Genomic DNA, 14,871 nt, shown 5'->3' on the forward strand with positions numbered 1-14,871 from the left:
AGAATAAAATAAAAATAGTATATATCTATATTTTATATTTTATAAAGAAAAAACTACGGTTAGTTTCTTACCAAATTTTCTTACAATACAATTTTTTAGATGAATAGTTTTCTTGAATAATTAAAAATCATCAAAATCATTAAACAACCATTTTCTTTACAATATTTTATCTCGTTTAATAATATATGATGTACAAATGAAAAATGAAACTATAACAGTTTTATTGTAGTTTTTAAAGTGACAATTTATTCAAGGCTAATTTAAGCATGAGTTTAGTCACTATTTTCCCTTTTAAAAATGTTAGAAGTAACTTATTTTTAACTTTTCATAAACTCATATGGTTATTATAATTTTAAAAATATTTTTATTTCTTATGTTAAAAAAAAGTCAAACAATCCTATAGTTCTTTCAAGATTTGTAATGGTCGAAACAAAAGGTCACATGAAACAATCATCCATTTATTGTTAAAAAAATCTATTTCAAGCTTTTAATTTTATTTTTTAATTAAATTACATAAGCCATTGACTAATTTACAAAGAAAATTCATCACATACACATTTTAAAAAAATGTGAAGTATAAATAAGTCCACAATTTTTAAAACACACTTTAATGTTAGGTTTAAGAAAAAAACAAAGTAAAAAAAGTTAAATGATTTCATTAATATTTAAGAGGTAAATAATTTTTTTTATAACGATGTGTGGTAAAAGAATAAAATATGCATATATAAATAAAATTAAATATACACTGCAAACAAAAATTAAACCCAGTTTTATTACAGTAGACAAGAGTTTGACTCAGGTTAATAATGCTGTGTTTTCCGTTACAGGTGTAGAAAATGCCACGTGGAAGCACAATCATTGAAGTTCTCTCCTGTACGTGACACGTGGCGACAAATGGAGTGAACACGGTAACACACCAGGCGCGTGACCTTCCAGAAACTTCTGCTGAACTCGTGGCTGGAAATGGCGGAAGAATCTAGCGGCCAGAAGAAGGCCATGTGGCTATGGAACCACGTGGGCATCCGACGTGGCATCCTCATTCCCCTGAAAATGATTCGTTCATTTTATACGTTGGCCATTCGGAACAAACAAACGAAAACACAAACAAACCCGCTGTCTCTCTTTCTCTCTCCAAAGAGAAGAAAGCGCCAGAAAATAAAAAAAGGAAAAAGAAAGAGTGAGTGTTTGTGTTGTTGACTCTTTTGGTAGTGGGAATGGGCATGAATAATGGCGAGGGAAGTGAAGGAGGGGCATTGCGGAGGGTGCTTTACATGTGGGGTTACCTTCCCGGAGCTCTGCCGCAGAGGACGCCGCTTTTGACTCCCGTCGCCGTTAGGTTTCCGCCATGCAGTCACTCTTGGAATGATGTTTGCGGCGGCGGTTGTGGATTCGCTATTGCTATCTCTGGTGCTTTATCTTTTCATTCCTTTAATTACCTTTCGTTTCTTCCAATATTGGTTTGGATTTGAAAATTAATCAGGTTTGGGGAAGTAGTTGAACTTGGAAGATTGGAGCAGAAACTCAATTCAGTTTAGCGGCTTGAGCTTCCTTCTCTGATTTTTTTTTCTCATTGGAGTGTTTTTTTTTCCCTCTCTCGACGGGGTCTTAGTGAACAATGATTTTTTTTGTTTTTTTTGTTTTGCTTATGGTTTTATTAAATAAAGTGTTGCGCTTTTGAACTTTGATGGGGTCTTATTTTGTAAGGTTGGTCAAATATGGTCAAACTCTCAAATCTAAGGAGATGAATTTAGGAGGTTGTTTGGAATTTTGTGAGGCTTTCATTACTGTTTCACTTGAGGCAATTTATTGTTGCTACCAATGTCTTGCCCCTCACCCCATGGAATGTGTTGTTGTTCTTCCTTGTGTTGTAAATGATTTAAGTTATAGTATTTGGGTTATGGCCTATCTCCCTTTCGTTTTCTTGTACCATTTTATTTGTATGAAGGGAAGCTCACGTGTTTTTCCTTAATCAGGAGCAGGGAAGCTCATCACGTGGGGCTCGACAGATGATTTAGGCCAAAGCTATGTGACTTCTGGCAAGCACGGGGTATAATGCATAACTGTTGATCGAATAGTTTGTCCCTGATGTCTCTCTTTTATTATCTCTTTTTTCTTTGTCAACAAACTAACATTTCTGGTTTATTTGTAAAGGAAACTCCAGAGCCTTTCCCTCTTCCAACTGAAGCATCTATTGTAAAAGCTGCAGCAGGGTGGGCTCATTGTGTTGCTGTAACAGGTAAGGTCGATTTTCTTACCTTTCTGGCCTGAGAGAAAAAGAAGAAATGAAATGATGAGAGTGAAAGAAGAAGACTGAACTAAAATAGAACCTATAGTTTTGGTTTTCTAAAGGCTTTTCATGTATCTATTATTTTAACAAGTAACACATCCAATATGAATTCAACAAATCATCCAGTTGGAAAGGAGTTTTTTTGTCTTGTACATTAAGCAAACTTTTCTGCTAATATGTTTTGCCACAGAACATGGAGAAGTTTATACATGGGGATGGAAAGAATGTATTCCCTCTGGGAGGGTATTTGGTGAACCATCGACAGGGGTAGGTCTTGAAAAAGATGTGCCAGGAATTCATAGTCAATTATCGACAGAGCAAGGTATGTTTGACCTCTTTACAACAACAGCTTATGTAAAGCTAGCTGTCCCTCCCAAGGAGTGGTCTACGCAAGCCAAGGTGCTCCAAAGAAGGAGTGGGGATATATGATAGAATCTTGCAACCCAAAAAGAAAGAAGAAAAAAAAGTTTTATGGCTTACCCCTCTATGATGAACCCTCATTCCCTACCTGGATGTACTGCCTCCAGTTATTTATCCCTCCCTGGGGGGGACCATGATTCCTTGTTATTGGTGACTGATATAGAGTTGTTTTGCAATAGTGAGCCCTCGTTCACAAGGCTCAAGATCTACTGGAGGTACTGCCTCCAATAACAGTGGAGAAGAAAGTACAAAGCGAAGGAGAGTATCTGCAACAAAGCAAACAGCTGAAAGCTCATCATCCAGCAATGATAGCCTGACAGCGTTTCCGTGCCTTGTCACACTAAATCCAGGAATAAGGATAGCTAGTGTTGCTGCCGGTGGACGCCATACACTTGCACTGTCAGGTACAAGACCTTGTAATGGACAAGTTTAAAACTTAAGTCTAAGATTTTATGTATGTTATCTTCTTCCCATTGTGTAACGCGGTTTGATTGAAACATCTTTGATGTATAAGACTTATCATTGATTTTGGTTTTGAGAGTTTCAGATACCGGACTGGTGTGGGCTTGGGGTTATGGAGGTGAAGGGCAGCTTGGTTTGGGTTCAAGAATACGTATGGTATCCTCTCCTCATCTCGTTCCATGTATTGATTCCTCTTATTATGGTAAAGATAGATCTGCTACACTGGTTCGAGGAAGCATGGGTTCAGAGGGACAAAGTTTTCGAGTTCCTGGAAGTTACATAAAGAGAATTGCCTGTGGAGGTCGACATAGTGCAGTCATTACAGGTACATATGTGTCCATCTATTCAGCAACTCAACTGGACCGCCTGCACTTTAGTTCTTCGAAGAACCTAAAATGAAAATATGTATATGCTTTGATGTATAAATAACGTTGTCTTTCTGGGTACTAGATTAGGAGTTAAATTTACTAGTATAAAAATTTGTTTCGTAAGCTTGTTTTGTTTCAAAAAACGTTTTTGTCATCTTTGGTACATTTGTTTGTACTAATATTGGAATGTCTATCTTTTGAGTTGACAGATGCTGGAGCCTTGCTTGCTTTTGGTTGGGGACTCTATGGACAGGTAAAATTTAAAGTGAACTGGGATATTATTTTTAACTTCTGCAAGTTCATATTCTATTGTAACTTGACGAATTTGTATATGTACTGTCACCAGCATATTCCCAATTTATTTTCATGGCTTCATAACTGAGGTTATTGATGTAATGGGTATGTTATAGCAGATCAAACTTGCAGAGTTTTTCCTTAAATTTTGTCAGCGTTTATTCTAAATAAAATCTTCTGATGTGTGCAAGGCTGTAGTTTGCTAACAAAGGTTCCTGAATCCTAATATTAGAGAATCCCTTTCTGATGCAGTATTCTTGTCAGCGACTGAACTTAAATCTTCTTTTTCTTCCAGTTCTGCTTTTTCCTTTAATTTATTTTCACGAGAAATCCATTTTGCTTCATCATCGGCCATTTTATCGTTCAGATCTTATCAGATAATAGTGTAACCCCTTGATACTGAGGAGCACCCCATGCTCTGAATTACCTCACTTTGCATGTCATATCACCAACATCCTGTTGTTTATTTTGCTATGTAAAACTTCCTTGGTACGGGGAAAAATGTGAAGTGCAACGTCTACTTAATTAAATTTGTGATTTGACTTGCCTTAGATTGCGGGAGTATTATCGTGTCATGAATCCAACTGAATTATGTGATACTCGGTTGAAATATATTCATCTGCGGCACTGTTTGGATACCATCACCCCTTAACCATTCTTAAGGATGAATCTGTAGGTAAAGTAGAATATGGTGGACAAAAGCAAGTAGATGTTGAAGATGTGGTTCACTCTAACAAGGGATTATTTATTCTATTCCTTTACAATATTTTATCTTTCTTGTCACCTCTTGGTCAATGCATGCTTAAGCTCATTATACTCTATTTATGTCATCTTCTTTTGGTCAAGTGTGGGCAAGGAAGTACCGATGATGAACTAAGCCCAACTTGTGTATCTTCCTTATTGGGTATCCACATAGAGGGAGTTGCTGCAGGACTGTGGCATACAGTCTGTACATCTGCTGATGGTGATGTGTATGCATTTGGTGGTAATCAGTTTGGACAGCTAGGAACTGGTGCCGATCAAGCTGAGGTATGCTATAATTAGTGTCCCCACCCAGTTTGTCGCTAAAACAGATCATAATTACATATCAGTGTGCTGTGGTTATACATTCGTCATAAATATTGATGTCACTGAATGACCTGCTAAGCATGTGGTATTGTTTGATTATGTTATTAGTTGAGGCAACCTGTGATTCAGTTTTTAAAGTATTGACTTTAATTTTTAAACAGACTATACCAAGACTAGTGGATTCTCCGAGTTTGGAAAATGTTCATGCAAAGAATATATCGTGTGGGGCTCGTCACACTGCTTTGGTAACAGGTATACCATCCTATAGGGACCTGCTTATGTCATTTTAATAGCTGTCTAATCAGAGTTAGGCTTCCATTATTGAAGTTATTTAACACATCTCAAAACACTAAATAAATCTGAAATCTGTTTGATATCTCTGAAGTAGATGAGCTGTGAGCACTTAAAATTTCCCCACATGTTAATCATTCGTTCATGTTCCCAATGTTTGGTTCAATGTTTTGTTACCAACACAACTGCGAAGAAAATTGAGGAAAAAATAGGCTGTAACATTTATTTTGTTAAAAATTTGGGATGTCGGTTCCACTTTGAAGGAATGTAAGGTAAAAAGATTCTTTAATTATGTGATGTACATAAAGACAACGGTGCTGGTCAAACTGAACAATCTCGGACAGGGTTTGTTATGAATGGGTTATATAGTCTCTGTTTTAGCCAAATCCCCCATGGGTTGAATAAGATTGCTAGCATAACTCAAATTCTTAAGTACCTTACTGTTTTTAAGTTTACTTTTGCAGTAGTCATCAGAATCTTATGCACAACTAATGTTTAGTTTTTAATTTTATTGGCACTTCAAAAAACATACACATGTAAACTGCATGTCTATTCTTCACACATTTAATTCGTTTCCTTTCGTTTATGTTCTTCAAGAGGGTGGAAGAGTTTTCTGCTGGGGATGGAACAAATATGGACAGGTGCTTATATCACTCAACCTTTTGGATATGTACATCTTTTTGTTACATCTATTGTAAGTGTAAGTAACACTCATGTTGTGGAATCATTTTGTTCTAAGTTGTGATTTCTGGGTGTGACAGCTGGGCCTTGGGGACGTGATTGACCGTAACGTTCCTTCTGAAGTCACCATTGAAGGTTGTGTTCCTAAAAATGTTGCTTGTGGTTGGTGGCATACTCTTCTTCTGGCTGAGTCCCCCACCTGATGTCATGCTATATCGGAGTCTCTTCATCAAATTTTGTTAGTTAGCTTCGCAGTTCTTCTGAAAGGCAATGGTTAATGTACATAAAGTAGTGTATACTATCCATACATGTGTGTATTGTTTCATGGTGTGCGATTTGTAAATAACCATGACTACCTCTAGTATTTTAACACCATTGAAAAGCGATAATCTGGCTTGGAAAGCAGTATTTAGTCCTTTCCACCTATGTAACAACATTCTTAACCATTGTGTATATTATATTTTATTGTATAGACTATTCAGTATATGCACTGGAAGTTATTCTGCTGGCATGTAATTGTTGAATAGGTGTAAATGCAATCCTTTTAATCAATACAATATAAACCATATTTCACCCAACTCAGCTTTCTTATTCTTGTTATGGATTACTCACTGTTCTTGATAGGCAGCATTTACTACCATTAAACCAGAGGTAAATTGATTACAAAAAATAATTTTCTTGTTTTGGATCAAATCCCTTTATCTGTAGAATCTAGGAATCAAATTCAAATATTCCATTTCGACTAATTAACATCGATTTATTTTATCCCTTTTTGGCATGGACTCTTTCAACTTCTTCCAAGATGGACAAGGACCACAGCTAGAGTGAAAGACTATCCTCTGTAAGGACCCCTACCTCTCCCATCCAATAGTTTTTTTTCTGAACCAAAATAAAGCAGGCCTTTTCTTTGACAATGGCAGAAATAAGATGCAACATGGGGGATTTTCTTTTTCTTTTCTTTGACGAAAGTAAGGTAATGTTTTTTCAATTTCATATAAAAGCTTGCTTTTTTATTATTCTTTTTGGTAGAAAACAAAACATAGCAATTAGGAATTATTCCATGAAAGCGAAGCTGGGCCTAATAGTCAAATTAGTTCTCTTAGAAGATGCTCTGAGATCCAAATTTCTGGTACTTCTCCAACTTCACCGTCAATGGCTTTAATAAGGCTGTCTTAGACCATTCACTGTGCTTTCACTGTCATATTCATCCTTTGAGAATGATATATGATATGCTCTGGTGTGACTTATGAAACAAAATTGTGGTTCCAATTTGCAATTGGTCACTAATCACTAATCAACAACGAAACAACAATAACAATATTTAAAGAGTGGAACTTTCATTTTGTAGAGACCATAAAAAATCCTGTATACTGAGTATGATGCTCCACCTTCCATTTTAGGTTGATAGAACTTGGCAGTTATCGCATATTCCCCATCATGAATTCAACCTAGTATTTATGCTAATCTTATGGTTGACATTACACTGGATCTTGATCATGTTCACATTAGTTTTAGTAATTGCCTCTTAATCAAAATCAAGTGGGTGAGGTAGCTACTATCAAACTCACTTTTGTTGAACAGAGTCTGTCAAAGAATCAAAACCTTTCCATTAATGAACCCAAAAACTTGTTAATAAATGTTCTTAAAAGCATTTATGAACATTATGATCGTTTTTTATATATAAATCGTGTGCTTTTTGGAAACAATAATATTAGGCAGAATCACTATCAGAGTAGGCAAACTCTCACTTTGAATATTTTAATATTTAAGACAGTTCTATATATACAAAACATCTGGTTAAGTTTCTGTGAACAAATAATTCTATTGTGCTCTTAAGAATGTAATTGTATTAACTATTTGAACAAGAAATTGTTTCGAATGTTTTATTAGACTAAAATGCAACCACTCAAAACAGATACATGTGCTCTATATAAAAACATTTATTAAAAGTTTGTATAAGAAACACATAACAACTAATATTATTAATATATACTTCTACAATAATATTTATTGGAAATATTTAATTTATTGATTCTTTAGCTAACATTTTTTATTTATTTATGACATTGGAGCTTCATAACATCAAGCAAATGGAACTGAATTCAATGCTGGCATATGGACCAAGTTACTTAATTAGAATAATATAAATGTTGGCTTTGTAACCAAAGCCTTTTTAATAATACCCCATGCCAGCTTATCTGCCACAAATCTAGGTATACTTTTTTTTAATACTTCATATGTTTAATAATTATAAATTATAATTTGTTTCTTCGTTTTTATATAAAAAATTTATATAAACTTTCTGATTCATAATGTCAGATTTAATTATTTTTAAAAAGTTATGTTAAATTTGCAAATCGAGTATTAATAATCAATACTCTAAAATGCATGACCAGATCTAAGACTAGTTATAATGTCAAAGGAAATTCAAAATTCAACACTTTTGGTTAGGTCATTTGCGTGTAAAATAATTATCCTTTTAAACTTTGACTCCAATTTAGAGAAAAATTAAAATAACACAAACCAATTTAAATAAATTACGTGTTTCACATTGTTACCCGGTTCTCACGTAAAATAGTTTTTATAATATTTTAAATAAAATCTAAAGAATAGGAGTTGACTATGTAACGCATTTTCATGATCAGGAAATTTAACAACTTTACTTTATTTAAGTATTCAATGACAAAATAAAGAGAAAAAAAAATTCCAATCAGACGAAATCTTTACAAACTTTTAATTTAGAACCTTTTTTTTTTTCTTGACTGAAGTAGACCAAAAGAAATACCCTATCAATGGGGCAAGTTTAATAGAAAATTAATAAACATATCTTCTAACATAATAAATGTGAATCTTTTCAAATTGTTTTTAAACAAAAAATATTTCAAAGAGTTGTTATCAAAAAGAACGTTTGAAGACTTGCTCTCACTCTTATTGATGCAAATGTATTGTGTTAGTCTTGTGTATCTCTGTATATTCATAATACTAAAATAAGACATTTAACAAAAAAAGAGACTAATTGTTTTTAGGAAAATTATCTTTTTTGACATTTTTTTATAAACTTGATAAAGTTTTCATAAATAAAATTAAAATAGAATAATAAAGTAATATTTTTTTACCTAACTAGTTAGTTTGTTAAAGTGTGTAAAAAAAACTTTGTTAACTTATCAATTTCTTTGTTTTAAAAAAATATTATGTATTAATTGTGGTAATTTAAAACGTTTAACAAAAAAAAGAAAAACTGATTCTGTATATACCAAAGCATGGATATATTTTTTCAGAAAAGAAAAAGAGATGAAGAGTATCTATCAGGAATATGCCAGTTTGGCCACACTAACGATGATTGTGAAATATCACTTGTGAATTTATTTTGTTGCCCTTGGTTGAGTGATTATTTAATTATGATTAATTAAGCAATAACATAATGACAGTTACCAACGACCATTACTCTCGTATGAAAAATATAATAATACTGTTTAGATAATGAAAGATATAAAGATATATAAGATGGTGAATTAATTTTAAAGATAATATTTAATATTTAAGGGGATATTCGTGAATTATGACGTCATAAAATTAATCCACCACGCGACAAGTTAGGATAAGATAATATTTTACATTTAATTTAATGTTGAGATGAAAAAAAAAAAGCATTGAAAAGGGAAAGGAAATTTCATGAGCTGGTACAACAATTATTATAACAATTATTATAGAAAGAACAAAATGGTGAAGAAGGCACAAACTTTGGTAGCAATGTAAAGTACAGAGAGAAAATAATAAGGAAATAACAACTTACGATAATAACAACAGAAGATTATTAAAGTTAGCATAAAGAAACAGAAGAATGGCCAAATTCCGAAACAACATAGCAAGCCACCGACACTGAAGAAAAGGGAAAATCCACGCCCATAGGATAATCTTTTTTTATTAGTTAAAATTTGTTAAAAATCACGTGGAAATCTTATCCTATATATAGTATAATATAATAAAGATATATATTTAATTATATTTTTTAATCTTATAATAAAAATATGTACAAATTTGTTGGTTTTTGTGATAATTATTTTATGATTGTTACTTTGTATAATAAATAAGATAAAATACACAAAAAGTGATAAATAAGAAAGAGTAGTTATAATTTACAGTTGGCGCGTGAGGGTATTATATAAAGAGGAAGACGGAGGAGAAGGATTTGGGGGTTGTTCTTATTGGATTCGTTCATTGTAGTTGTGGATTCCGACTCGCTGCGTTGACTCGGTCCGGGTTGGAGTAGACTCAGCTCGCTTTTTCATTCTCGCCGTCGCCGATCTGAAGGTATTTCCCATTGAACCAATGCCATTGCCGGTTCCTCTGTTCTAATCAATCAATGCATGTTGTTTCCGAATTCTGATTGTTTAATCGCAAAGTTCGTGCTCTTCAATTTTTTTGAATCGAATTTTGCTCTGCTTTTGATTTCCGTTAGATATTTCAGTGTGCTACTCAGATCTGGCACTGCTGTGTGTTGCGGAAGTCCCTGCTATCTCTCTCTGTCTCGCTAGTTATTTTTTCTTTTGCTCTGTGTTGAATTGATTTGTCTATTCAGCAAATTTACTTGAATTTTCATGGATTTGTGAAATTTCTGGCCGAAGCTGATACAGAGGAATTGAATTCTATGTAATAAGAAATTTACACTAGTTTGGAAGAGCCAGGTTTTTTCGTCTGCAAAGACCTTGGATAAACTACTCAGTAGCAACTATATGTCATGTGATGCTACTTGTTCTGTCCAATTCATGTAACCTCATTGCTTGTCTTGTTTCATAAATGACACCAGTTTTAGGTTCTGTCTTTTGTTTCCTTGATGTTTGGTTTTAAGTGTTATTTACAGACTAGCCCATGTGGATTGAAGCTAGCCAACCTATTATCCCTGTCTGGAGTGTTTTTGGTTCTCGTGAGCTGAATTAATGCAGTAATTTCACCTCAAGGATTATGGACTTTTCTTTTTTATTAAAAATCAAGTATGAAAATTTCTCCCATTGAAAGAAGGAAACAGCCGCCTATTGTGTTTTTTATGTATGGCTAAAACATTGTGTGTTTTTAACTTTTAAGTTCTATCTTATGCTTCGCATAGTGACATGTAAATGGATCCATGTCACACTCAACAGATTACTTGTCAGCTCAGGCTTACTTTACTTATTTTGCTGTTGTTCGTTTAGGTGTTTTTTGCTAGCTCTTCTTTCCTTCCCGGCATTAATACTTACAGGACACAGTTGAATTTATCTGCTCTTATTTTAGATCACATTTTCTGTTTGCTAATTTTGATCTATTTTTATTTATAAATTTTCAGGAAAGTAAAGGGCACATCAAAATGAAGGCATTGATTCTGGTTGGGGGATTTGGAACAAGGTTGAGACCACTAACACTCAGTTTCCCTAAGCCTCTTGTTGATTTTGCTAACAAGCCTATGATTCTGCATCAGGTAAAGTTGTTTTAAGCATTTTTTTAGAAGGTTTTCATCTTTTGTAAATAGAAATGAATTAGGGATCTACTTTTTTGTAGAACCCCTTTTTCATGCAACATTTGATGCCTCCCTTCTATATGACAGATCTATAAATTTACGAGAAAAAAAATCTGCTTTATCCTAGATATATGAATAAAAAGAGCCAATTTTTGTGTGTGCATACATACAGCATTAGTATGTATTACGAGTGTCCTTTATGTCTATTTCCTTGATATGTTAGTAAAATTTAGTATACTTCTGATTTCTTTTTTTCAATTTTTCTTGTTTTTCAGATAGAGGCCCTTAAGGCCATTGGAGTTACTGAGGTGGTGCTAGCCATCAATTACCAACCAGAGGTAAAGATGTCTCTCCTTTCAATATTGTTTCAAGTCAATGCTTAAAAGAGATGTATGAGGCTAAACTTTATTCATTTTTTACTCTGTTGTAATGCTTCCTACTGCAGGTTATGTTGAATTTTTTGAAGGATTTTGAAACAAAGCTTGGCATCAAGATCACGTGTTCTCAAGAAACTGAACCACTAGGAACAGCAGGTCCCCTGGCTCTTGCTAGGGATAAGCTGATAGATGACTCTGGAGAGCCCTTTTTTGTTCTCAACAGTGATGTTATCAGTGAGTACCCACTTAAAGAGATGATTGAATTCCATAAAGGCCATGGAGGAGAGGCTTCCATAATGGTAACAAAGGTAAGTGATTTGACAAAAAGTAAATCTGATTTTTTACATGTGAGACTGTACATTTGAAATTGGAGAATCCGACATCATTTTTTCATCTACTTGTGTAGGTGGACGAGCCATCAAAATATGGTGTGGTTGTGATGGAAGAGAAGACAGGGCAGGTTGATAAATTTGTTGAGAAACCAAAATTGTTTGTTGGCAACAAAATCAATGCTGGAATTTATCTGTTGAATCCCTCTGTTTTGGATCGAATTGAATTGAGGCCCACATCTATCGAGAAAGAGGTGTTTCCAAATATTGCTGCAGAGAAAAAGCTGTTTGCAATGGTACTGCCAGGATTCTGGATGGACATTGGACAGCCGAGGGACTATATTTCTGGCCTGAGGCTTTACCTGGACTCATTGAGGAAGAAGTCATCTTCTAAGTTGGCCAGTGGGTCTCAAATTGTGGGGAATGTCATTGTGGATGAGACAGCCAAAATTGGTGAGGGATGTCTCATTGGACCAGATGTTGCTATTGGTCCTGGCTGCATCATTGAACAAGGTGTTAGACTCAAAAGCTGCACAGTAATGCGAGGAGTGAGGGTTAAGAAGCATGCTTGTATATCCAGCAGTATTATTGGGTGGCATTCCACTGTTGGTCAATGGGCTCGAGTGGATAATATGACCATCCTCGGAGAAGATGTCCATGTATGTGATGAAATTTACAGCAATGGTGGTGTTGTTTTGCCCCACAAGGAGATCAAGTCAAATATTCTGAAGCCAGAGATTGTCATGTGAGTGAGGTCAGTGATGTTCAAATTGGTAGTATGTTGTGAGATGAGGTAGCAAATTATTCAGTCTGAAATATGCTTGTTCGTTTCATTTGTTTTCCTTTGTACTTCATCCCATTTCTTTTTTTTTTCTCTACAAATCAGTTTTTGGATTAGAGCGAGTGACGCCATTTCATTGATTAAGAAGGTCAGAATCTTTGTAAAGGGCGTATGTTTGGACTGTGCAAAAGTTGTGTATTTTCAGTGTGTATAGAAATAAATTATTGGTTAGTTGTTTCTCCAACCATTGCAATTCTCACTGGGCAATCTAATACTGCTACAAAATTGACAATTAAGTTAGTTGATAGGTCATACTATCATAAGCAGTTAGACTTCATATTGAGTTGATATAAAAAGAATATATATATATATATATATATATCTATATATATATATATATATATATATATATATATTTATATATTATGGGGTCGAACGAGTGAGTGAGGCCTATATCTACTGGCAGAACAGAACCATGTGATGGAGGGACCATAAATTACTGCCAAAATATCTTTTGAAATAATTGTGAGCATAATTTATTAATGAATTCCTACTCATCTTATCCTTCGAAATAAAAGTTACTGCAAGTTTCGATTTTTATGCATCAGCTTGATTGAGGTTGCAATAGGGTTTCTTTTTTGTCATTGGATAAAGTTTTAGGAAAAAAAGTGATATTTCTATTTTATTTTAAAAATTAATTTCTCAATACTGTTACTTACTCCTAAATATATATTTAAATATGCATATTCTCTTTTTCACTAACCAAGTACAATGCATTACATAAACATGGGTAACATGGTGAGGGGCATTTATTCATGTATCGTACAAATTAAGTCGTATCTCCTTTTAGATCATTTTAATTTGGATAATTTGTTTACCCTAGTGAAGGAAAATCAAACTTGATTCCTTTTATACAGAAATGTACACCTTATTTGAGAATTATTTATTTATTTTCTACTAAAGTAGTTATACAGAATTATTTTTCGCCAGAGATTGTGGTACGTTTGCGCACATGCCTGGCCCCTAAATTTGTGGATAAGTGTGTCTGAAGTCATGTCATGTCACATAACAAGAACAGAAACTTTTGGTTGTACGGCCTTGCCTTTATGTTTGTCTATATTAGAAAATTTTCAACACGGTGGATGGAAGTGGAGCATGATTTCATTATTGCAGCAATTTTTCCTGCTCACCACAAATGAAAATGCTACACATATAAACTTCCCACAAAAACGTTTTAAAAAGTAATACGAGGCATTGCTTTATGAAAAATAAAGGAAAGTGACAGAAAGAGCAAAAGACAAAATAATTGGTGATGATTTAACTTGGGTGAGAGTGTATGACGCTTTGGGTGGTAGCGAATTTATTTTCTATTCGACAAAAAAATGATAATTTATTTTTCTAGTCAAGAATAGCTTTTAATTAATGGGTAGCTTAAATAGAGACATTAACAAATCCAGATCCGCAATTACATGGATAATCAGGACAAACCAAACAATTTTCTTGACACCAGCACTTACTCAGGTATTATTAGATTAGATTTTTTTATAGTAAAATTACTTTTCGCCTCTATACTTCGATTATACTGTGTACACACCCTCGTATATTCTTTATGTATATTTAGACGAATTTATTTTCTAAAACAAATTTTCAATTGAAGTGTTTCTTAATTAATATATCTAATGTAAAAGTAAACAAATGCTTCGGACGAAAAATTCTTCCCCTATAAATGGTCAAACCAAACTTCTTTACGTTAAGCCTAACTTTTAAATTCTCTTTAAAGGGACATTAAAAAAACTCTTAATAGAATGAGTAAAATAACTTCAAAAAGTAATTTTGAAAGTGTTGACTGCCAAATAACTTCCTTTTATTCTTAGAACTTCATTTCACCTTATTACAGCTTTTAAATAATAAAATTGCAGCCAAACATTATATTGATACTAAATAATATTTATGTAAAAGTCAACCCGCTGACATGAATAAAGAATTAAACTAATGACTAAAAGATAATTAAGACCTACTTTG

At 33.7% G+C, this 14,871-nt stretch overlaps 2 protein-coding genes across 2 annotated transcripts; both read left to right on the forward strand.

Annotated features, from left to right (window-relative positions):
* The first annotated feature begins 1,091 nt into the window (after positions 1 to 1,091).
* Positions 1,092 to 6,387, forward strand: LOC114195449 (ultraviolet-B receptor UVR8-like). The gene is made up of 11 exons (XM_028085927.1): positions 1,092 to 1,407; positions 1,974 to 2,047; positions 2,152 to 2,236; positions 2,478 to 2,609; positions 2,887 to 3,111; positions 3,255 to 3,494; positions 3,747 to 3,790; positions 4,678 to 4,860; positions 5,061 to 5,151; positions 5,788 to 5,831; positions 5,952 to 6,387. Exons 1-11 carry the CDS (start codon positions 1,215 to 1,217, stop codon positions 6,072 to 6,074), a joined length of 1,434 nt encoding a protein of 477 aa, XP_027941728.1. The 5' UTR covers positions 1,092 to 1,214; the 3' UTR covers positions 6,075 to 6,387.
* A 3,557-nt stretch (positions 6,388 to 9,944) lies between these two features.
* LOC114194557 (mannose-1-phosphate guanylyltransferase 1) lies at positions 9,945 to 13,093 on the forward strand. Its single transcript, XM_028084876.1, has 5 exons — positions 9,945 to 10,182; positions 11,192 to 11,323; positions 11,638 to 11,700; positions 11,808 to 12,047; positions 12,146 to 13,093. Exons 2-5 carry the CDS (start codon positions 11,213 to 11,215, stop codon positions 12,815 to 12,817), a joined length of 1,086 nt encoding a protein of 361 aa, XP_027940677.1. The 5' UTR covers positions 9,945 to 10,182; positions 11,192 to 11,212; the 3' UTR covers positions 12,818 to 13,093.
* The last annotated feature ends 1,778 nt before the right edge of the window (positions 13,094 to 14,871 follow it).

Source organism: Vigna unguiculata, chromosome 8, assembly GCF_004118075.2.
Source record: "Vigna unguiculata cultivar IT97K-499-35 chromosome 8, ASM411807v1, whole genome shotgun sequence".
Classification (NCBI taxonomy): domain Eukaryota; kingdom Viridiplantae; phylum Streptophyta; class Magnoliopsida; order Fabales; family Fabaceae; genus Vigna; species Vigna unguiculata.